At 39.8% G+C, this 24879-nt stretch overlaps 5 protein-coding genes across 5 annotated transcripts; 4 read left to right on the forward strand and 1 right to left on the reverse strand.

Annotated features, from left to right (window-relative positions):
• Positions 1 to 1404: 1404 nt before the first annotated feature.
• Positions 1405 to 2549, forward strand: MELLADRAFT_65846 (uncharacterized protein; the record flags this gene model as incomplete). Its single annotated transcript, XM_007413495.1, has 3 exons — positions 1405 to 1507; positions 1599 to 1869; positions 1940 to 2549. 3 exons carry the CDS (start codon positions 1405 to 1407, stop codon positions 2547 to 2549), a joined length of 984 nt encoding a protein of 327 aa, XP_007413557.1.
• An 824-nt stretch (positions 2550 to 3373) lies between these two features.
• On the forward strand, positions 3374 to 4469 carry MELLADRAFT_65847 (uncharacterized protein; the record flags this gene model as incomplete). The annotated part of the gene is made up of 3 exons (XM_007413496.1): positions 3374 to 3473; positions 3561 to 3816; positions 3887 to 4469. 3 exons carry the CDS (start codon positions 3374 to 3376, stop codon positions 4467 to 4469), a joined length of 939 nt encoding a protein of 312 aa, XP_007413558.1.
• Positions 4470 to 6071: 1602 nt separating this feature from the next.
• On the forward strand, positions 6072 to 6755 carry MELLADRAFT_90434 (uncharacterized protein; the record flags this gene model as incomplete). Its single annotated transcript, XM_007413497.1, has 2 exons — positions 6072 to 6139; positions 6182 to 6755. 2 exons carry the CDS (start codon positions 6072 to 6074, stop codon positions 6753 to 6755), a joined length of 642 nt encoding a protein of 213 aa, XP_007413559.1.
• An 8245-nt stretch (positions 6756 to 15000) lies between these two features.
• Positions 15001 to 15348, forward strand: MELLADRAFT_30091 (uncharacterized protein; the record flags this gene model as incomplete). The annotated part of the gene is made up of 1 exon (XM_007413498.1): positions 15001 to 15348. A coding segment is annotated over one exon (348 nt), but the record flags the coding sequence as incomplete, so codon positions are not given.
• A 1897-nt stretch (positions 15349 to 17245) lies between these two features.
• Positions 17246 to 18429, reverse strand: MELLADRAFT_65849 (uncharacterized protein; the record flags this gene model as incomplete). Its single annotated transcript, XM_007413545.1, has 4 exons — positions 17246 to 17557; positions 17618 to 17774; positions 17866 to 17938; positions 18012 to 18429. The coding sequence occupies 4 exons, from the start codon at positions 18427 to 18429 to the stop codon at positions 17246 to 17248; spliced, it is 960 nt and encodes a 319-aa protein (XP_007413607.1).
• Between the last annotated feature and the right edge of the window lie 6450 nt (positions 18430 to 24879).

Consider the following 24879-nt stretch of genomic DNA (forward strand, 5'->3'; position numbering starts at 1 on the left):
TCATGCTAGGTTTTGATGCAATAAAGGTGGCCAGATGTCAATATTGGTTGCAAGATACCAAATATGGAAAATTTATCATGATCTTGAAATATGTGTTTGATGTTAACATGGTTGGGACAGAGGAGGCAATGGATGCAATGGAGGCAATGGAGTTAATGGAGTTAATAGAGGAGGAGGGGAAGGTGGTGGTGATCAAAACTCTTCCTCATTTCAATATTGTTTTGTCTTTGCTTTTCTTTCTCCCTTGTTTTTCCTTTCTGAGTTGTGTTCAAGAGATACTGTTGGTTTCAAATTGATTGACCATCAGGCCTTATTGGACTCAGAAATTGTGTGTCAGTTGTCTGTACAAAAATAAGTAATAGTTTCATTTATTTTTATACAACATGTTAGACTGATAAAGGATTCATATGGGGCACCTGCAAGTATCTGATAAGGAATTTCTGGCATATAGCCAACCATACAGTACACGTTCATGATTGGCTACGCGCCAAGACATCTGTTCCCCTCAGGTGTATAGAATTGAGTATACATAGCATCACATAGAGCTTCCTTTTGGCTATTCAAGTGACGCTAATCTCATTGCCTTGGCCTTATACAAAAAATACTACATGTAAGACATCTGTGCTGCACTGCCCTCAGATCTTTCTTAGATCCTTTAATACAAGGCCGTCCAATTGGCCCCTCACTGTGTAAGAAAGCACACATCACCAGACCAGAAGGAAGCACTTGGGCCCAAGAACTCTCTGGCATGAAATCCTTGATTGCTACATGCCTCAGAGGAATATATGATCATGGGATCCAAGATAATTTTGTACGCACAGCGGTTTCATCACACGCACTTTTATTCAAACTTTGACACACCAAGAGTCACTCACTGAAGCATTTGGATCTTGTATATCATGGGCAATGAAGATATCTTTCAAGTTTATGGGCTCTAGGGCAATTTGAAAAAGAAGCAGACCTACAAGTGAACATGGTTTATTTTACCCAAAAGGCTAATTTCCATTTGGTAGGTGGTAGAAGAAGCTGAAGATAAAATTTAATAGGAGAATCTAAAGATCTTTTACCGTCCAAAACATCTAATAACAACTTTCTTGAGTTTTTGAATACAACATGGAACCAATCATCAAAGATGTCTTTTTTCAACTCATATTCAGGCTTCTAAGGATCCCATTTTTGGGGTTCAGATCTTAATATCTAACCTGCTTCATTGTGTGAAATTGTGTGAACTTGCCACAGTTGCTTATGCTGACTACGTAAATGTTTGTCTTTTTGTTTTTCGGACAATTTTTCCCCGTTAAGATTTGAACCCGCATCTCAATTCATCTGCCCCCAGGAGACCATCTTTTTTATCAAGTACATAAATCGTTTGAGCTTAAGCACTTCAACAGACTTTTGATCTCCATGTGTTCATTACTCTATAAGTTATTGCTTCCTTTAAGTTTGGTGCTCACCTTTCAAGCGGATCTTTACAATTCTGAGCCTATCTTAAAGAGAGCCCTACCAGGTCAGTCTCGTGAAATTCCTCTCATCTCGATGAAATTTTTCCTACTCATCCTCGTTGCGAAATGTGCTCCCTTTCGCGTTTCGTGTTTTAGAATGGCACGAGACTACCACTGGTCACGCCGCCGGTCATGTCTGGAGCGTTACCGGACTAACTTCCGAAAAATATATAGTAGATGTCAATGATCAAGGACCTGCCATCCCTCTGTGGGACCTTCGTAGAATCGAGGACATGCCTGATATCAAAACCCACGGATTCACTTATGTGACCCGTGACTTCCCTCTGGATGCTTCCCAATTAGACCCACATTCCGAAGCGCACCAAAAGATCTTGGAAAGAGATGCTTTGGATCTTGTGAAAGACTTGTCAGTCACTCGGTAATTTTTTCTTCGTAAAAGACTGGTCCCAGGAGGCTCATCTTGTGTCTTGAATTAGGACCAACTCAAAATCAGCAATATCTTGGGGAGGCGTTCTTCGAGGCCCGTCACGGGGTTCCCAGAAGCCATATCGTGTGATGCACAGTGACATGTCACCAAGAGGGGCGGAATTTATCAAATCCAGCATGATACTCCCGTTCTGCGAAACTTCGGATGACGAAGACACGAAAGCATTTGGACAGCACATGGCCCAAGATAAGCGCGTGGTGATATTCAATGTATGGAGACCGCTCCGAGAAGTTGGCCGCGATCCACTTGCCCTTTGCGATTGGCAGTCACTTTCAGATCAAGACGCTTGGGGAATTGTTAATCATCCCACAGACACTGGTAGTTCAATTCAGGCCTGGAAGTACAATGAGCATCAAAAATGGTTCTATTTAGATAAACAGAAACCAAACGAAGTCTTTGTTTTTGTACAACATGATAGTTCAGCACCAGCTGGCCATGGGATGAATACACCGCATGCTGCACCTTATATATATGAAACCCGTAGAGAGGCTCCAAGAATCAGCTACGAATGTAGAATTGTTGCAATTGTCGGTTCAGAATTTAGGCTCGATCATGGTAGAACAGGTCAAGGCTTATTTGAAAGTGTGACTCAAAGATGAAAACAATCAAGCGAGTATGAAGAAGGGAAGAATCAGATATGGGATGGTAAGACGAAAAGATGAGTCTGATGACTGATGTGCTGTGTTATTGATTTTTGTATGTTCGGTTTTCAAAGAATTTTGTTACATGCAGTGGTTTTATGACGTAAACAATTCTTGATTTCATCTGCTTCATTTGTTCTTTAGAAACCATCTTTTCCCTCTTTACCATTCAAATATCCTCAACCTCTATCAGCCTCATCAGATGTTTATTCTGACGTTTTCTCAGCTTCAATTTCATCAAATCATGGAACCAGAGATCTAACCTCGTAGAACCATTTTGAATCACGCCGAACGAAATAAATTTACCAACAGCACCTAAATAGAATAAGATGCTGAATGCCAAAGGATCTATTAGGTTTCATTGACATAGAGAGCTTAGAATGATCCACTGAACCTGTGGAACATTCTCACAAGTGCTTCTCGATCGCCTATAGTACTGTTGGTGTTGATTGCTTTTCTTGACCGAATCAATCACGTCCGTGACATATAACATTCTCTTGGTTAAAATCATTCTCCAAGTCTGAAACACTTGTTTTAGCTCTGACCAAAAGAGCCGTGCATCCCTAGAGCTCACATTCTAGCACCTCTGGCACAAATTCCCCAATTGCAGATCAAGGTTTCAGCATGACCAAGTTTGCGACACGAGCGGATTGATGTGTCATATTTGGGATGAAATTACCATATAGGATTGTGATCCGATAATCGATGTAGATTTCTTCCCATCTTGACTTTTTACTTCGAAGGGTCTTGTCATTACAACGATATTGCTCATCAGAGAAAAGATGTGGATGCTTTCCTACTCGCTTCAACACTTGGTCTTTTTCGTTCTCTTTTTTCGGTCTTCAATAAACTGCAGAAGTACTTTAAAACGAGAATTAAAGAGTTTGTTCATTCACGCTTCCAAAACTTCAGATGATGGGAAACAATGCTAAAGCAGATTTGGTTTGACTTTAACAATCGTTTCAATAGATCCTGAAACTGTTTTTGGAGGTGTTTTCCTTTTTGAAACCGATCTACCAACCAAATCATATAGAGTTGATGAGTCCTTCAAGCATCAAGTTCCTCTTCAAGACCTTCGAAGTATACCAGGCACACCGGATTTAAACACTGATGGATTCACTTATGTGTCCGGAAGGCCCGTAAAAGGGATCAAAGATCTGGAAGAACTATCCGATGACCACTATGACGCTTTGGTAGCAGATTCGATTGAACTTGTAAAAGAGCTGTAAGATTATCTCTACAGAAATATGTCTTCGAATAGAATAAAAGGGGGCTCACTGACTTTGGATGCTCAGGACCGGTGCAAAATCAGCATTCTCGTATGTAGCTGGATTTAGAGATCACACTTCACCGGAAACACCAAAACCAGTTTCAGCAATTCACTCTGACCTGTCAGCTGAAGGCGCCGAATTCGCGAAACAGCTAACACAAGCCATACTTTTGAGTTCAGAGGATCCAGAGGAGTATAAATTTGGGAGGTATCTCCAGGAGGACGGTAAAAACGTGGTGATTGTGAATGTCTGGAGACCGATTCATACTGTTCAAGACCATCATCTCGGTATTTGCAAATGGGATTCATCTTTGAAAGAAGATGCTATGCGGTGGAGACTCGAACCAAGCAATTTGGACAATGCACTTCAGCCATGGAGGTATAGAGAAGGTCAAAGTTGGTGGTACTTGAGTGATATGAGGCCTGATGAAGCTTATGTATTCATGCAACACGATAGCCGGGCAAAAGAAGATGGTCATGGAATCAATGTACCCCACGCTTCTTTTACTTTCAAAAAGGATGCCAACAAGCCATCTACTCGAATGAGTTTTGAGTCTTCGGTAATTGCAATTATCAAATCATCACCAACTCAAGCAACATCAACATGATTGAATAACCAATCTAACTAATCATTTAACCGATGGAGAAATTCCGAAATATAAAAGTCTGCCTGATATTTCCAGCATTTTATTGTGTTGCATGGAGGCATTGATGTACAGACACATTATTCATCGTATGACAATCCTGCATCATCAGTAAAAACCTATAATATGTACATATAATCTTTCTTCAGTTCTCACATACATATATTTGATTCGATGATCTAATAAAGTGACAACAGAGGCCTCACTAATCGAAACGATAGGTGCAAAGTCCACGACCCAAACAAATGACTTCAGCTTGTAGTGAGCTGGATAATCATGATCATACTGATTGATTTGATAGAGATCTTTCAAAATCATCAATTGACCTGCGTGAAGCTCCTTTGTTTGTAGCATATGAGTAAGCTCAAGGTTGGACGTGGAATCAGTGTTTCACTTCATTTTAACAAAAGACTACATCAAAGCCTCAAGGTAAATCAGGTTTTGCGCTACATAGTGGAACCGAGATTGTTGAATCGCCCGAATTTCCACCCTGAAGCTGTCTTCCTCTCGACGCTCACGGTCTGTGTATCTCGGGTATCGGTGGCTTATACACTATGAGCGAGTCCGTACCTACATGAATCCATGTGGAGTGGGTACAAAAACCTCCTCGAAAGTTTGTACCAAAATCTATGTACTCCAGAATATAGACCGAAACATCGCAAGTGTGGGCAGTGGACGCGAGATCCGACTGCTTGATGACTTTGCTGCTTTGCCGGTTGGCCATAGTGCGACAGATGGTCATAAGAAAGTGACTCTTACAGAGTCTAATCAAGAAATGTACATGAAACATCGGCTTGTCTTGTTTACATTGGATAACCTTGTTCTACCCCTTTCAATTGACTTCTCTTTTTCATTGGAACAATCGATTTCCTTGTTTCATCTGAGCATTTCTCCCATCACATGGGGGGTCACAGACTTGCATGGCGCGATTCTCTTTGGGAAGAAGATAATATCCTAATTTGAGACATTTTGCTTTTAGTTCCGAATCCAAACTCGCGCATCCCTTGACATGATATTCCAGCAGCGTTTACAACAAAGTTCTCGATCGGAAAATGAGGTGGTCTGTGACAAAAGCGATATGGCGTCTCGCTTCATGATTCAGAAATTATTTCCATAAAGATGCCTGAATGGATTGGTGTCGATTCCTACTCTATTTTTCATCACGAAGTCCATTTCGAATTAATTGTCCCAATGCATTCATCGTCGTTTCAAGCATTAATAATTTTCGTTCTGTTTTCTCATTGCCTGGCAACCTCTAGAAGTTTTTCAAAACGCGAAATAAGCAGTTTGTGCTCCATTGCATTTTCAAAACTTCAAATGGTCTTTCTCAATACTGACCCCAGGTAGCAACAACTTTGATGATTTTTATTAGGACCTAAGACTGTTTTGGGAGAAGTCTTTTCTTTTGTGGAGGATCACGCAAGAAATCAATATGATGTCGAGTCCGCTGAGAAATACCGAAATTCAGTTCCTCTTCGAGACCTTCGCACTCTTGAAGAAGTACCGGACTTGAAAAATTATGGATTTACTTACGTTCTCGGAAGAAAAATTGCTGGAACTGAAAATATGCACAAAGTCTCCGAAGCCTATAAAGCTGCCATGGAAGCAGACGCTGTTGAGCTTGTTAAAGATTTGTAAGGACACCTTTCAGGAGCTTTTTTATTAACAGAATAAAGAGGAGCTCATTCATTTTACCTACGTAGGGTAGGGGCAAAAGCGGCAATCTCCTTCTCAGCGAATTATAGACATGCTTCAGGAGGACCCTCACAACCGATCCAAGGAATTCACTCCGATATGTCACCACAAGGAGCCAAATTTGTTAAAGATTATGTACTGGAGAGGTGCTTGGAGTCAAAGGATCCCAAGGAAATGGAAGTTGGAAGGTACCTACAGGAAGGTAAACACGCTGTTATTCTGAATGTCTGGAGACCACTCGGCACTGTCACAGACAATCATCTTGGTTTATGTAAATGGGATTCACTGTCAAAAGAAGATGCTTTGTATTCAAGTATCACACCAACAAATGGTGGAAATACCCTTCAGCGATGGCAGTACAGACAAGGTCAAAGGTGGTTTTACCTCAGCGAACAGAAAGCGGATGATGTTTATGTGTTCATGCAACATGATTCTAGGGCAGCCGATGGCCACGGAGTTAATGTACCACACGCTTCTTTCAATCTCGAAACCGATCGCAATGAAGCACCCAAACGAAGTAGCTATGAGACTAGAGTAATAGCCATCGTCACGTGATCCCCAAATGGAAAAACATCTACACGATAGCGCCATCAGATTATTGCTTAACTTTGACTGAATCCCTCGAAAAGACTTCAAGAAACTTGGCCACATATGGACTTTAGGTTATAACGCTTGTCATGGGCGACATCAACACATTTGATTGTCAAACTTGCATATAATTTTACTTCAACTTCTCAACTTACTATATTTTTCAATGAACTGTCAAACCTTTGGTTCTGTTTGTTTGTCAGACCTTTTGTCGCCTTTCATTTTTCATATCTATCACTTAATATGATCCATTCCCAGTCACATTTTTAAGTTGAAGACTATATCTAGCAAGAACGTAACAAATAAATTTTGACTAACGTCAAAGAGAAGTAAATAAATACCACATGGCAGACAGTAGATACTCTTAGTCTTTGAATAAATCATAACAGTGCACAAAGAACTAAATTCAGCTCCACTTGGGCATTGGAAGGCAGAATTGGCTTTTTTGGTAAAGTTTAAGTGCTGAGGCCTACCACAGGCTTAGAATGTGTGACTTGTGTGTCAAGCTCTTGATTTTCAGCAAAATACAAACAATCAATTTTGTCAAGATCTGCTCATATCTTACATGGCTTGAAGAGGTGTGTCAAGAATGATACTTGAATCTGGAACATTACCAGATTTGCAACAGAATTGTAAAGGAGTCTCAAGCTTTACTATTTTTGGAACAAATTTCCATATTCAAACCAATAATTGAACAATTCTTGTGTCAGTGTCTACCAAATTCAATTCCTTCATCATCAAATCTATAGAATCATGCAATTAATGACGATCCCAATCAGTTCATCTTTGTTACATGTATTTCTTCTTCTGTATTATCAGTCTTCTGTCAGCTGTGGAAGTATTTCAAAGAATGAACTAAAAGGTTAGCTTGCATTGAATTTCCTAGATATTCAGCCAGTTTTGCTAGATGCTGACCTCAGTTCTTATCATCTTATGTTTTTTCATTGGTTGCTGCACCAGTTTATGGATATGCCTATGCAGTGCCCAGCCATCTGAGGATTTGACTAGATATCTTGTGCAAAAATCCAAACCCTGCAACATTCCTCTTGAAGATCTTTGCAATTCTAACCTTAGACCAGATTTGAAAACTCATGGATTGACTTGTGTTTCTAGCATGTTATAAAAATTGGAAATTTTTGGGGGGATATTGGCAAATACAAAGTTGCCATAGAGGAAAATTCTGTTAAGCTTGCAAAAAAATTGTAAGATGACTATCTTGTACATTGTCTCATAGAACAGGACTGATGAACCCTGTCAATAAGGAAGCTTATTGAGCAAGGAAATGACGGCGTAATAGTTGATATATAAATGTTACAGGTCGATCACATATAATTTATATATGTAGGACAGCAGTTGACAATAGTAATCAAAGAGAAAAAGCAGAATAAAGACCAGAATCCGTGGATACTAACTGTAAAAGGGCTTATAAGGGACATGTAAGGGCTTTGGGAGGTTGTTGTGGAGGGATTGGTTGGTTTATAAAGCTTGGTAAACTTGATTTGTTATTGTAAAGGATGAGGAGCAAAAGAAATAAGACAAAGACAAGGGTTTGTATACCCGTCAGAACAAGCAGAAAGCGCACAGCAACATAAGAAAATACAAATCAGGAGGCTAATGTGAACATCTCCTGTTAACAACTGATCAATGATCCGTAGATGATCACATATGATCATTACAACAAGATCTGTGCATGTAATGATCTACTTTTTAGTATTACTGATCTTCAATTCCCATGATCCCTGATTCACCCTTGTAATTCATGCTATTACAACCCTTCCTTTTAGCACAAGAGCCCTAGACCTCCCTTCTTGGCGGCCATCACATGCCAAGAAGATCGGTTCTAGATGAACAGCTACTAAGTTGGGTTCCCAATCCAACTTAGTTGCTTGAACTAGGACTACATGTGGTCATTAGAAAGATTATCATAAAAAAAATTACTTTAGGATCATCTTCCAAACTGATCCGTGAGTATTTTGTTTATTGAATATTGATCATCTTTTGAATACACAAAAATAGAGAAAAATAGAAACGGAATTGAAGTTTAAGTGAAAGTGATAAGTGAAAAAGAATAGTAGAAAAAAAGTACTATGTGTATTACTCGTGTAATTGATGATTACATGTTTGTAACTTCATGTAATCATTTGTTACGAGTTCTTTCAGCTTATTACTACATGTAACTGTTGAATTAAATGTAGTTACATGTATTTAATAAGGTTTGATTGTGAGGAAGGAGATATACGGCTATGTCTGTGTATGCCCTTCCAGACAAACCCCAAATACTTAAGATGGGGGCAAAGTTGGGCTATAAGAGGACATCTTCAATGACCAAGACGGGTGCCAATAATTCACTCTGATATGTCGCCAAAAGAAGCTCAGTGCATGAAAACACATCACCAAGAAAAGCTTTTGAATTGAGGGGAGCCAAGCAAGGTTGAAGCTGGAAAATGCCTAAGGGATGGTAGAAACTTTGTTATTCTGAATGTGTGGAGACCAATTAAAACTATATCAGATGATCATCTGGGTTTATGTGTATGGGATTCACACTTACCACAAGACATCTTAGATTTTGGAATTCAACCAACAGATACCTCCAATTCACTTTAGCCATGTAAGTATAGAGAAGGCCAAAAGTGGGTATACCTAAGCAATCAGAGGCCTGATGAAGTTTATGTATTCATGCAACATGATAGTACAGCAAAAGATGGGCACAGTATCAATATTCCACATACTTCCTTCAAGCTCTCAAAAGATTGTGCCAAAGTATCTGAAAGAACCAGTATAGAGTGTAGGGTAAATGTATTTGTTGAATAACCTTGCCTGGAAACAACCATACTTGATTGAAACCCACTGGAGGGCTAGAAAAAATGTGGATTGCTTATAATCATGTCTGTGGTAAATATCAGAAATGTTGAAATCCAATCAAGACAGGTCTAAGTATAGTACTTACGAGTATAGTATGAAGAGGTTAAGATGTTAGGCTATAACAATGTAAGGTTAAGAAGAATAGTCTCAGAGTGGTTTTCAGGTTTGACAGTTAATCATCCCAATCAATGTTATCGAAAATCTTCCCCAATTTGTTTTGAGTGTTTTCGTTTGTATAGTCCAGATGATTGCCCCCCCGTTCTTACTCTCTTTCCTCATCTGTTGGAAAGAGAGTAAGTAATTTCACTCAGATCAATCATCACGGTCTTTTACTAATTTTTCTACTGTTATACTTTAGAATCCCTCAGATCACTAGCCACGAGTTTATCAAACTCACATTTCTATTTTCTCATATTTAAAATTTCCTCTGAGCCTTCAGGTACATCATCTCATTCTAACTATAGATATAAACCTTTATAATCTTACTTGTCTTTCTGTTTCATCTTCAATCTTTCTTTTGTGGTGTCTTTAGGTTAGTTCGAGAAAGGTCTCCATACCTTTGAACAGGGAGAAGAGTGCTTACATTAGGCACTGATTGTTTAGGTTAGTTCGAGAAAGGTCTGCATACCTTTGAACAGGGAGAAGAGTGCTTACATTAGGCACTGATTGTTTAGGTACAACGGTGTTCTTATCCATTTACAAGAAAACATAATATTCAGCTGTTACATCTCAAGAAATGCTCTTTCAGAAGCAATCAGCTGTTCTATGGTGACTCCCACCAACACCGGGTAAGCAACGCAACACCACACAACAGCGTCATTCAGCATGGCGTTGTGTTTTGCCAAAGATAAGACTTTTTGGAACTCTTGTAGCGCAGCAGTTTTGATAAGCAAAGAGCAACGCAACAATAATTGTGTTGCGGTTTGAACGCTACGCAATGGGCGCAACAGCAACGCCACTAACTAAAATGGGTTTAAGCAGCGAGATCAATTTTGAATAGCATTTATAGCATCAACCCATGGTCGGAGATGGTACAGGCGAATACAAAAAATAGGGAAAACAAGAGGAATGAACAATATTAAAGAGAGTTATGAAAAATTGATGTTAAAAAACCAATAATGAAGGAGGAGAAAAAAAAAGTTGAAATCGATTGATCCATGGTCAAGTCATGGGTATGCCCATTGCTTTTAGAACCTTGCTAAGCTTGTCAAAACACTACCCAGCTCAACTCCTTCTCTTAACCACAGTCTGCTTGATACAAGGCTTTCAATCGTTTGGGCAATCAAGCTGCCTCGGCTACATGAACAAACATCTGAAGCACAGGAGAAGATTCTCTCTGCCGCACACGAAGAACCGGTGGTTGCTAGGTAATCTCTAGCCATGAGGGCCAAGACTTGGTAATTTTTTGCGTGAGCCTAGAAAGTAATACATTTATTATTAATCGAAGTAATCATTTTCATACTAACTATATTTGATCAGCAGAAGAAAAAAAGAACTCACCTTCCACCACAGTAGGCTTGCTTCCGGATCCTGAACATCGTAGTTCTCTGTCTTCATCTTGTCCGTTCCACGTAGATAGTTCTTCAACGGTAGGTCATCAGTCTCATCAACTTCCGATTCCACTTCCGTGTTGCTGCCAAAGATTTCTGGCTTAGGGGAAGAAGTGGCGTGTGTCTTCGATTGTCTTTCACGTTTGATTTGAGAAGAAGTCGATCTGATGATAGGTGCAGAGAGCTCGTACTCTTGGTGGAGCCGACACAGAGTTGCTTCAGCTTGCATCGTAACCAAGGCACTTTCTCCAAACCATTTTACAAAAATCTAAGTCAAAAGAATGGATGTAGTACAGTGGCCATGACAAGACTCTTGCATGCCAGCGCCTCTTTAAGATACTTGTCAGTTTTTTCTTTTATCTTTGCGAGCATCAGATATATGGCGTCAGTTGTGCTGAGGGGTAATATCTTCTTTTCGAGATTGTTCTGAAGCTGCACGTATTGGGGTATCACCATGCACCCAGTCGGTCCATCGCCCTCCATGAGAAGGGTTGTCTTCAAGAATGGCTAAAATCATTAATCAAAATGAGAGAATAGAAAAAGAAAACATGTTGGATGATTGTATAGATAAGATATATCAAAATGGTCTACTTACTTCAAGTTCTTTGTTGATTCTTCGGACTTGTGCCCATTCACTGGTTGTCATTTCGAGTTCACAAAAATATCCATAGGGCTTCTTGTTTTTATGTGGCGGGCGATTCTTTGCGTGGACAATGTTTAAATCGTCTCGGCACAATTGATTGATGACCTGCATGAATAAAAAGTTACCTGGAATCGTGATTGATAATGAGAGGAAATAATCAACAGTACCTCACGTGCAAGCCATGCCTTGTGGCGGCTTTGATATTTCACATTCCATCAAATGCCGTAACCTGCAATGATTGATCCTTGAAATCCCTTTTGGGCACACACACGATCATACTCCTTGCGCCAAGCCGCGGAACGTGTGATTCTTCAAGTGATAAAGTCCACCTGTTCGATGAAATAAGTATTCAGCAATTTGTTACGTTGAATACAAGAGATAAAACATATTATATACATACCTTGCGCAAGATATAATTGAGATTGTTTGCTTCATGACGGTGCGTTGGGTGGACCTCATTATCGTCAAGGGTCAATTTGGGTGCTGCTTCATCCTCAGCGTCAGCAGCATCCCACTCCCCTTCATCATCAAGTTCAAGAACAACATCGGCTGGAGCTGGAGCATCCTCAAGGTCCTGCAAGTCGTGCTCGTGGGTTTTGTCTTCCTCCTCAGCAAGATTTGATCGGCCAACACCTGGTGGAACTACCATCGGTTTGTCTTCTGGTTCGTCCTCCTCAAGGATGCTACCTACAATGCGAAAGTGACCTCGGTCAGTAGCTTTGGCTTTGAGGGGTGGCGGAGCTTTAACTCCAAGCGCTGCCAAACCTGCATTGACAATCAATGCAAGTTTATGGCAAAAACAAAATATATGCATCGTGTGTGGGTCCCATCGGTAAGAATTGATGTCGTCCTGTTCTAAAAACTGATTGTGCATCTCTTGAGCCATTGTCTTGTTGTTAGAGCCCGAATCTGTGGTCTGACATAGCAGGTGTTACAAAATAAATCAAGATGTCAGCACGAGCGGTTACCTTTTGTGGTCCAACCATCGTGAACCAGATTGAATTTTGATTTGAGATCCTGGGAAATTAAAAACAAAAATTTAGATTACATAAAAGGATAAAGAACTAAAAAATTGATGATGACCTTGAGTTCTGAGAACACCTTCTCTTTAAGTGAAAGATTGATTAAATTGAGTGTATTGTGGGGTGTGGTGGTGAACTAGACAGCTTGAAATTTAAATTGAGTAAGTCCTTTGTGCAGGTGTTCAACTTGGCAGGTGATTCCTGCACCCCTGCACAAAGGAATTAGTCAAGTTGAGCTTGAAACAATGAACTAGTGGTAATCATTCATAAAACAATTCAACATGTGGAGCTGATGTGCTTTCTTGGGATTTCCTGGCAACATCTTGAGACCTTTTCTCTTTTTCCATGTTGAATCCTGGAACTTCATACAAAGACTTTAACCTAAGTCCAAACAGGCAAACTCAAAGACTTATGTTAGCTGAGGTAACCTTTTTTTCCAGAATTGAGCCTAAATTCTAACTTTTTCCAATACAAACATTTTGGCCAAAATGTCAAATTCTTTAGGACACATTCCCTTGAGGAATTTCTGACCAGAAATCACATTTTGTAAAATTCTTAATGCAAAAATGAAACATGCACCACCAAATAGACACTTTAAACTTTGAAGATTGTGATTTAGAAATTGCTTAAGTGAATGTGCCCTTAAACAACAAGACACAAATCAATTGGGTACAGCCAAGAGATACTTTGTAGAATGTATACCATCAAAAGAGGTATAAAGGGCCTGGATTTTTATAGACATTTTCATTTCACACAAAATAAATGATAACATGTGTCATGGGAAATTCTGGTCACTTATAGTATCTGATCTGCCCTGTGGCAGTGCCAGTGCAACACAACTGGGATACAATGCCAGTGCAATAGATTTGGTCAGACTTGGGGCCCAGAGGTACAATGCACACCAGTGGGCTTGGCCTAGAAGTGCAGCAGGAACAGTTTTTTTCTGCCCTGTGGATGTCACCCCATTGTGTGCATTGCAGCCATCTTAATTCTGTAGTTGAATTCTTTAATCAAATTGCATGGCCCTCGCCCACCACAGCTAAAAAGTGTGTATTCCAGTCTGGGATCCAAGTGGGGTTTTGTCAGCAAAACACATGATGTCAAATTTGTCAAGGAACCTTCATACATGTTGTTCACACCATGACCATGGTTTGATGTTATGTATCTCTTGGTTGCATGGTCTCACCAGTATCATGTTACAGATGGCATGTTACATACATCATACAAGGTGGTGAGAAATGTTCCAAGCCAGTACTTGAAACTTGAGTATTGCCATACTTGTTAGAGATTTAGACTGGTCACTCAAGTATCACTATCTGTAGCAAAACATTGCTACTTAAATCAATGATCAAATAATTGCTTTTTTGGTATATCACAGATTCAGGCCATTCATCACCAAGGGTAAAGAACATCAAAAGCACCATGCTATCAATGTACTCATTGTTCCAAATACTTTTTTTTCTCCTTTTTCATGCTTTAGTTGACTGCAGAAGTATTTCCAAAAGGGGTCTAAAAGGTTTGTGTCAATTGATTTTCTTAACACTTAAGCTGACCTGTCCCAATGCTGACTTCAATTTCAAATTTCTTGATGGCTGTTTCTCAGATCCTACAACAGCTTTAGGCTATGCATACCATGCAAGGCCAGATGAAGATGGAACAGGATATCATGGCGATGAATCTACATGTCACCTCATTGAACTTCATGATCTCCGCACTTGTAAACGGCAACCTAAACTGAAGACTGAGGGATTTACTCATGTTTCTGGAAGGCCTGTCAATGAATTTAACAATCAAAATGAATACCAAACTCAAATAGAGGCTGATTCAGTGAATCTTGTGAAAGAATTGTAAGTGAAGCTTTAACCAAATTTTCTTCAGGCAATGCAAAAGGAACTTATGGCTTTAAAATACTCAGGACTGGTGCAACAGCAGCAGTTGCCATTGATAGTACTTTCAGAGGGGATCCTGACAGCAGTTCAGAAGTGATATTTCCAACAGTGCCACTCATCCACTCAGATATGTCACCAGCAGGAGCTCAACTTCTCAAACAATGCTGCCAAAACAATTTTTTGAAATTTGGGGATACACGGGAGATTCAATTTGGAAAGTACTTGCAGGAGAATAAAAAGGTTGTCATCCTGAATGTGTGGAGGCCAATTCAGCCGGTTTCTGACAATCCTCTTGGTTTATGTGAATGGAGCTCACTTTCTCCACCAGATGATACTCTAGAGTATGGAGTCGAACCAACAACTGCAAGCAATTCAATTCAGCCGTGGAAGTATAAAGAAGGCCAAAAATGGTGGTACTTGAGTAATATGAGGCCTGATGAAGCTTATGTATTTATGCAACATGATAACACAGCAAAGAATGGGCATGGGATCAATGTTCCACATGCTTCATTTAAAATGGTAACAGATGACCCCAATATATCTCAAAGAAGCAGTGTAGAGTGTAGGGTAATGGCATTTTTTGAACCTCTACCTCAAGAATCCCTACTTGAAAAAATGTGTGAAAAAACTAGTAAGATACTCAAGTTTTATGGGAAGAAATTCAACTGCAATCATCAAGCAACATTTTCACAAAAAGTCAAGGAAGTGTCACAATTTATGTTTAATCAATTCAGCCAAGGTGTCTCAGACAATTACAAAAAGTGAACCTGTTGAAAAATCTCATCAAATTTCCTCACCAAAATATCAGCCATTGGTATCTGAATTGATGGGCAGATTTCTGGTTTGGTGATTACATTTTCTAGGCTCATTGAGGGTTTGAAGAACCACATGGCTGTTAAACCTGCATGATTGCTTACACCAGTCATTTTCTTTGATTTACAAAATCTATGGCTGCCAGTCATTGGTATGACTTTTAGTCATTGATCAATGATTTGTGCTCATTTTTCAAACACATCTTTGTCTGAATATATATATATATATATAATTGAAGTAATGCTATTTTCATGTTTGAATCTACATAATATTGTGCTGTCACTCAGATGAAAAGAATCTTTGTGAGCCTCATAAATTCATGCAACAGGATTGTAAACAATACTATCCACAGCCAAAAAAATATTGAAATTGCATGATTCCTTCATTTTAGCATGATAAGATCACATAACAATTTTTTGATTGAAATCATTGAATGACTTGTAACGTGTCTGGTTATGGGCACGCACTTTAAAGGTGCGCTTGGATGCGTCTGACCAAGATATGCGCCCGGGCGCCACCAGGCGCGCTTTCGGCTACAAAAATAAATCAAAAGTCGCAAAATCCAACACTGGCTCTCATAGGTATACGATTGTTGTTCAATCAGAGCTTCCTCTGGCTCCGAATAGTTGATCGAGCTCAATCCAAAATGTTCTGGACGAGTTTCAGAATGAACGGCATTGTCCCACTGATCAGTAGGATAAAGAAGCTCCCCGTGAATTTCATCCAGAAAAGTCGGATCTCGTTGACGGAGGTGGTAGAGTGAGGACTTTGCAAGGTTATCGGGGGCTTGGCGAACTTAAATAAGTCCCTCGTGCAGAGGCTTAACATAACAACGGGCATCGCTTGCTATGTCAAACCTCTGCACGAGGGACTAATTAGTTAAGTTGGGGTTGGCGTGGATATCGAGCTGGATGTCGTAAGGGAAGTAATCTTTTGAACAACCAGCTGAGGGTATGTCGAGTCTATTCACCTTCAAACCAACAAAGCGCGCGCCTCCCGCAAAGCATAGTTTTGAGCCCGCGCGCGGCTCGTCTTTTGGCATCCACAACGTGACCTGTGAGAGGTATAGAGAACATGATTTGAACTTGAATCATTCTGCTCCAGATTGCTGAAGGAAAGCCACCGGCTAGTTCATGATGCAGAGTCATTGACCAATGCATAAAAGAAGAGAAAGCCAATCTTGATAGGAATCTGTGGATACATAGTAGTCATTGAATCAGTCCTTGTTTTCCGGAGACAGTGACCTGTTACAAAAGGATAGGTTGCATCTTTGAGTGAATGGCTCCATGTAGACCTCAACATCTTGCTCTATGATTAGCTTTCTAAATATTTGAAAGCCACAACCTTAATTTTCATTCATTGTTTCTAGGAATGACTGTTGATTTTGTAATACAATAGCAAGAATCTGAATGTTGATAAATAATTGAATGTTCTATCAGAAAGTGACAAGAAAAGCACAAACCCAAAATGAAAACTTTTGAAAAAAACTTCGCATCAAGTAAAAAGGTACAGCGAAGAGAGACGTATAGATATGAAGCATAAAGAGATGAAAAAATGAAAAAATGTTCTTCATATGTAAAAAGGTTGGGCAAAACCAGAGATGAAATAAAGCAAGACCTGATACAAAAGTGAAGACCTGATCCAAAAGTCAAGATGATCAGGAGTAATTTTTTTATGCTTATTCTACTGAAAGGTTATAGGATCGCACCGCTTTCCAACGATGCTCTATCTCTCCTCCAATCTCCAACAATCGATCCAAACAAGATGGACAAGTAACCTCATAGAATGCAGGACGAAGAATAATACGATTAAAGAGTTGAGTTAAATTTTGATCAGGTCGATTGATCTTTTGAATCATTTCTTCGGATTTTCGAATCCAAAGTTTTTCTAGCTCATCTGTATGACAATCTTGGCAAGTCTGTTTGACGAACGGAGTCAAAGAGCAAATGATCTTTTTGGCTTCGACGATTCGATGTGTATGTAGTTCAAGCTGTACAATCAATGGATTAATGAAACCGTCAAGAGGGATTATTGAGCTGAAAGAACTCACCAAACTTGCTAAGCTCTCTTGTGAAAGTACATCCTGACACTTTGCATCCTGTAGGTCGAATTTGAGTGTATGCGGGGATGCACGTTTGGCCAACCAATCTGCCGAGTAATGGAGAGCGAGGGTGAATATCTCAATGGGGTAAGATTCAACGTGCAGACTGTCGGGTCAAAAGAGAAAGTCAGTGATTCAGTCATCAGGCTGCGCAGATGTATGCGCTGTAGTAGTCACAAAAAGAGTGAAAGGCCTACCTGAGTGCAAAAAGGCATAATTTCTCAACACCTGAAAGGTTGAACTTATTGGCAGCGATCTCCAAAGTGGAGACTGCCAAAGGAAAGGAAGGAAATCAAGTTAGCTGGGTGGGATGAAGGATTAACCGACAGAAAACATCACTCACCAATCGTTTCGAAGTCAGTCTGACCAAAATCAGGCATAGCCTCTGGGTCCATGGTCAATAGGATATTCTCGAGTACCGCCCGGGACTCGTTGAGATGGATGACGGGTAATGCTTGATGACTTTCTCGACCTCGTCGATGAGCTTTTTCAAAATCACTCCAAGCGGTACCAAAGAGTCTTTGACTGTCGATAGCAAACCAACACTGTGGTTGATCAGACGAAGCTAGCACGAAGTCGGCACCAGGAGTGTGTGATTGGTAACGAGGATGGAAGTAATAACTATCTGTTGACGGTACGGTAGTCGGAGTCTGGCTCAAGTGCGAGTCTGAGAGTGGAGTGGCTTCAGGTAGGCTGTTCGAGGTAGAAGGTATCGCCGCGGTGAGCGAGCTAGGCATTTGAGAATGTTGGACGACAAGCATAATTGATATTGTGAGTTTTTCAGATACAAAGTTGATTTATTGGCTGATAGAGGAGGTAAAGAAAGCAAAGTCGATATGGAGGGTTTATTGATGCTTGTGGGTTCGGGTATTTAAAGAAACAATCCAAGAAAATGAGACAAATAAATCCCATGCGCGAGGGTGGGATACACATGACTTTTTTTGTAGCTTACCAGGCGAAGGAGAAGCACAAGACAAGTTTCGTCAGTGAATCTTCTAAAAAGTAATCAGGTGACGAGGGTATGAGGTTTTTTTACAGTATATATCTTATTAGCTAATCATCCGAGTCGAGATTTAGGTAATCGTTGGGGTTTTTTGCGCTTGTATGTATGTATTCCGTAGCGAAGAGAACCTTCACCCAATTGAGGGAAGCGATGTGAGTTGATCAGAAGGAACACGAACTATCATTAACCTGATCTCAACATCCCAAGCACATAGATTGGATCAAACCTCGAATCGACCCCAGTAAATGTACTCATTTATCATATCATTATCAGGGACACATGACATCATTGCGACTAACTCCATTCGAGTTTGAGCCAAACCGGACTCAGCATAGCCAAAAATCAAACTATCATTTCATATTATGAAATGGGACCGTTCACTTTCAACACCTCGAATGAGATTAGCTAATCCAATTATAGATTTGTAATCTCAATCCAGTGTTGCAGCAGCAACGTATCCAAGCTTATCTAAACATTGACTGAAGGATACATTCGAAAGTTCATGCGAAGTCAAAAAGGTATGCAGTCGCCGCCCGATACAAGCAACATCACAAAACATCAAATTCGATGCTCAAATAAAAGGTGCACCGTGCAATAGATCACATCGAAATAAGCACAAAAGCATAGCCGGGGAGAAAGTGATGCTAATGCTTATTTCAGGAATTAAAAACCCCTTTCGAGATATAGTTTACCAAACTATGGGTTTTAGACATCTCTGTTGGACTGATGTAAGCATAGTTATGCTTATAAAACCTGCCAAAACCTCCCCTTGTAAGCATATTTTCCGAGAAACATATGCTCTCAGTCTATATACTAAAGTGTCCGGATTAAGCCCCCCGCATTTGTGTTTCACCAAAAATTTTGATTTCTATAGCAAAATATGCTCACTCGAAATGTATCTGTATTACACAGCAACTGTAGTTGCTGCCATCACTGTGCCTGTGTGGACTGCCCTGGACATCGGGGGACCTCAAGAGTATACCAAGGCAAGCCTTTGTACTTGTTGGAGCCCCCAATGTCTGGGGCAGTCCACACGGGCCCTATGCATCAAGCTTCTTGTGATTTTTGACAAGGTCTGTACTAGATAATGACCATGCCCAGGGGTAAAAGGAAGATTTCCTGATATCTCCAACAATCTTTCAATTTTCTTCTGATTCTTTCAATTCACAATCTGTGCTGTGTTGAGGTGCTCACCTTGTAATACTTATGTTTTGCTTGAGTTGGCCAAGGTATGCTCACCCTGGAGGATACATGAGTACTTGCAACTCAGCTTGTACACTGCTGCAATCATATTTGGTCACTTGACTGTGCAAGCTGAGCATTGGAGTGCCTGAGATGACCTGAGCAGACGGGCTAGCCCTCCCTCAGACTTCTTTGCTAAGGGATAAAGTCTGAGGAAGGCCTAACTGATCTGGCCAGTCCATGTTGACCATTTGATCAGATGATGGACTGCAAGAAAACTGGAGAAAATTATGGAGAAATTGGGAAACAAATAGGAAGACAGCTTGGAGAAACCTCCAAACTTCCTATGCTCACCTTGAGGTGAGCTTCTGTTTCTCCCCCTGTGATGATAGCTTTCAGGCCAAATTTCAAATCTTGTTATATTACCAAAAATTCAGCTTTGATGATCCTTTTACTTGATCAACTCAAGATTTTGTCCCCATTGTCACTTTATGGCACTTCTTTGACCAGATTGATTGACTCCAAATTGAACTCATGTCAATTATGAATGAAGAACAAAAGTATTTTCTATTGTTGTTCTTATCATCAAAGTCATGATGCACAACACTGTACAGATGAGTCAGTACTCTATATATATAGTGTGATAACAGAGAGATAGAGTGTGACAAGATGAATGGTGTTTGAGAGAAGAATAAAACAATATCAACACTCAAACTACTACAGGCTCCGTAGAAGATGATATAAGTATGAAATGTGTACAAGCATAAATTTAATATAGACATATTGTATGATTGTGCAATCTGAAATATGAAGGAGTAATTATTGCCAATCCGGATACTTTGAACATTGCCACAGAGACATTTAATATGATATGATTTTGAGTGTCTATCTTTCCAACACAAAGCAGAAGAGAACATAAATGTGAAAGTAGTCTGTGGATTCTGGTTTTTAAGAACATGCAAAGTAAATGCCACATGTACAAAGGAAAAAAATCAAATTTATAGTCTATAGTGTAAAGGACAGGCCCTGAGCTTGATTATCTGCTGGTAAAGAGAATGAAAAAATGGAAACAATGAAATCAAGATATTTTTTTGTCCAATCTTGCTAAAAAGCCATTTCTAGAATGCTGTTTATGTGAGTCTGCCAGAATAGCCTTGGCTCCTGGGAAATTTCAAATCTGATAGAGTTTATAGCCTGCAGGCCTTAATCAATACCTGTCATAAATTACAAAGGGCTTTATGGCAGCATCTTTACACAAACTAACTTCAAATATCACCTCTACATCAAGCTTTTCTCTACATATTGATTTGCCTGTGGCTACTAGACCCCTGGGCAAGTACATACCCAACAAAACGCGAGTATTTTCTCTTGGCTTCACTTATTGCTAAGTATTTATGGTTGTGGGGATCTTAAATGAAGAACAATCAATGAACCTGTGGCTACTAGAAGCCTGGGTAAGTACCCAATGAAATTCAAGGATTTCCTCTTGGCTTCACAACATGCCTTCCCTGTAAGACTCTCAGACCCTCAAGACAGGTTGTGCAATCTTTTTGTGGCAAATTCTCCTCCCACAAGACCCATCTCACTCTGAAACTCAAGAGGACCTCAAAATGTTTGACATGAGATATGGTAAAGCTAAGCTTGAATTGCAATAGTGCAACTGTTGAAATTGCAAAATGTTTGTTGTGATCAACTGGAGTGAGTGTGTTAAAAAATGGAAAGGGTGAAGGAAGACTTCCCTTTCCTTGTGCCACTCCAGGCAGCTTATATACAAGGTTTAGTTAAGTAATAGTATGAAGTAGATAAACAAACATACAGCTCTGTGATCAATGTATCAAGGAGATGAGATGGTGAGAGTGAGAAAGAGATTCAAAAGCTTGTATACAATAACTGATCATATGATTTTAGTTTGGTTATCAGTCTAATAGAGACTATGAGATAGGTGTGGTAATTTGGATCACACACAGTAGTAATGGAATAGAGAGTGTAACTAGAATAGATGAGGGACCATTCAAACAATGATTTCATTTCCTCCTAGTTATAATAAGGAAAGTAATTCAAGGAAAAAAGAGGAGGCCACTCACAAGGCATTATACCCTAATCTCATTGCAACTAAGTGCAGCCAATTTGAACCCCACAATGACCCCTTGCTTGCCTTGCACCTATTGCACAACTTTGTCCAAATTGGCTATTGTTTGATTCATGACATTTACATATAGTTATGAATTTCTTTTTTTTCAAAGTTGTTGCCAAAGACCCAAACTTTTCACTTCAATAGTTTAATCTTTTACATAGGTAGTTTTTTGAATGGCAATTGCAGCCCCTATCCCACCACATTCTCAGCACCAATTTCCTCTCTTTTACCAATTTTTTATCATGCTTTTTGGGGTTGATATCATTGAGATCTTGATGATTATGAAAAGCTCAGGTTTGGCCTTGTGTCACTCACTCTGCCATGACTGTACACGATGATCTCATGCCTGGTTATAGATTATAAGTAGCATGATTATGAGCCTTGGCCTGTGTGAAGATTTGGCCCCAATTGCCTAGTTCTGAGCAATATTGGTACTCAAAGTAAGTATGTGGTGCTACATAATTTTTTTTGGCGGGGAAAAAGAAAAAAAATACTTTTGGCTTTGTTCTCCCCGCCAAAAAAAAGTATGCAGTGAAAAGTATGTATTCACACATACTTACTTTGAGTACCCTGAATGTGAAGTTGATAGGTCAAGACTTAAGGGCCCGTTTGGCTGAAACCCAAAAACGGTTTTTGGCCAAAAACCCCACCAAAGCCAAAAACTGTTTTTGGGTCAAAACTGTTTTTGGGTTTTTTCAAAAACATCGGTGTTCAGCAATTTCAATTGACCTAAATACAAAAACAGTACAGTCAAACCTGTCTTAAGACATACCCCTTGGTCCGACCAATTTGGCATGCCTTATAGCAGGTTATGTCATATGGCAGAGTACTGCCATATGGCATAATTGTATGCCTTTCAAATTATCTCTATAATCACATATTTTCATGTCATAAGACAGGTTTTTTCTGATAGCACAGCTTTTGAGTACACCTAATTGCTCCATTTCATGATACTTGAAACGGAATGGGATCAAGGGCACAAAAGATGGATCATATAAAGTACACATAACATATGTATGTACACACTGTGTGCACTTTTTTGGGTATTTTATGCCTTAATACCATACTAATGTCCAAAAAAAAGTATGCCATAAGGCATTAGACAGAGAAGGCATAATTTGGCCCTGACCATGCTTGTCCAGGCCAAAATGTATGCAATTTGGCAGGTTAAGCCAATGTACAGGTATGCCATACAACAGGTTTGACTGTATTTGATCAAGAACTGTCAAAATTGAAAAACAGCCTCAAGGCTGTTTTTTAAGCCAAAAAGCCTTTTTGGCCCTTCACCTCAATCCACCGATCAACACCAGGAATTCACCACCTCACCATCTGCAACCTCACCACCAACACCACCACCCTCTTAATCCCTTCACACACCATTCTCCCTGCCAGTTGTCCATTTTTCCTTTCTCTCTACAACAATGCAATCAAGAATCAGATCGAATTGAATAAACTTGATTTAAAGGAATCAATTTTATAGCAAAATAAGACAAATATCAAATCATGTTTAACTTCATATCCAAATCAAAACAAACCAAAGATTAGATCTAATTCTCAATCTTCTTCTCAAGAACATTAGGGGTACACAAACATCTCAACCCGACCTTAAAAACCCATCCAACAAACCCGTGCCAACCCGATTGATTTTGAGTTTTTGGCGCTAAAAAATCCAAAAATCAATCAGGTTGCCATAGGTTTTATTAGGTCGGGTTGAGATGTTTGTGTACCCCTATTCCTCTTCATCTCAAAAACCAATGCCTTGAAGACCAGAATGTATTTTATTTCATTCTAATCATCTAGAAATAAAGTCTGATAGGAAAGCATACAAAAAGTTGATTTTATTATCTGATGTTGAGAATCATATCTTTGATTTCCATTGATACCATTGAGCAATTTATTGTGAATAATATTCTTTGTATGTCTGATATGACTTTTGAAAGGTAAGAACAACACTCCATGTCGTTTTAAATCATGCAATGCAAAGTGTCAAGAAAAGGATTGATGAATTTGGTTGTTACCAAACAGTTGAATGGTGATCAATGGTCAACGATGATCATTTTGATCTTTTGTTGACCTTTTTGGTCGACTGTTTGGTTATCTAAAAAAGCCAAAAAACAAGTTTCTCTATCTGCCCCTGAAAAACTCTTTTTCAGGGGCGGATAGAAATTTTGTTTTTGTGTAACAATTTTTGGCTAAATCTGCCAAAAGGGCCCTAAGTCAATTGATTCTACTGTGTGAAATTGAATGAACACAGATCTCAAAATCAAGAGAACAAGTGAAGTTTACTGAGTAATTACACTAGAGCAATGTGGGTGGCCTGCCACCCTCACGGTATCTTTTGTTGGTAGCCTTACACCAAAGGCATGATGTGTAAGGCATTTTCCATCGTGAGAGGATAGGAGATACAGTGGCCTAAGCCCTAAGACATAAGACTTAGGAAAGCTGGTTCAGGAGAAATACAGGAGGATGAAGATTCTCTCCTCCTGTATCTCACCAGCTTCTTAGGCTACCAGTGATCTCATTGCATAGCTCTCAAAATCTCACTCAAAAAATTTCACCTGCCCACCATCCCAGGGCTTAGACCCCATCTCTCTGGGGACCCCGAGCGTACTCAAGTTCGAGTCCTGCAGACATCAAAGTCGGGTTTTAAGACTCAACAAGAGAGTCAGGTGTCAAAAACCCGGCCGGTCCTGCGGTTTGGAGGCCCCCCCCACCCTCTAAGGTGCCTATGTGGATAGGGCCAAAGAGTGTACGCAACAGTGTTCAGAGAGGAAAAATAAAGAGAGAACTCACTAAAGCATGAGCCAACATCCACTAGACAAATAGAGATGGAATCATGTTCTCTCAGGTCACACCACACATTCACACACTGCGCAGCATTAAAGAGGTTCC

The sequence above is a fragment of the Melampsora larici-populina genome (assembly GCF_000204055.1).
Source record: "Melampsora larici-populina 98AG31 unplaced genomic scaffold MELLAscaffold_37, whole genome shotgun sequence".
In the NCBI taxonomy this organism is placed as follows: Eukaryota; Fungi; Basidiomycota; class Pucciniomycetes; order Pucciniales; family Melampsoraceae; genus Melampsora; species Melampsora laricis-populina.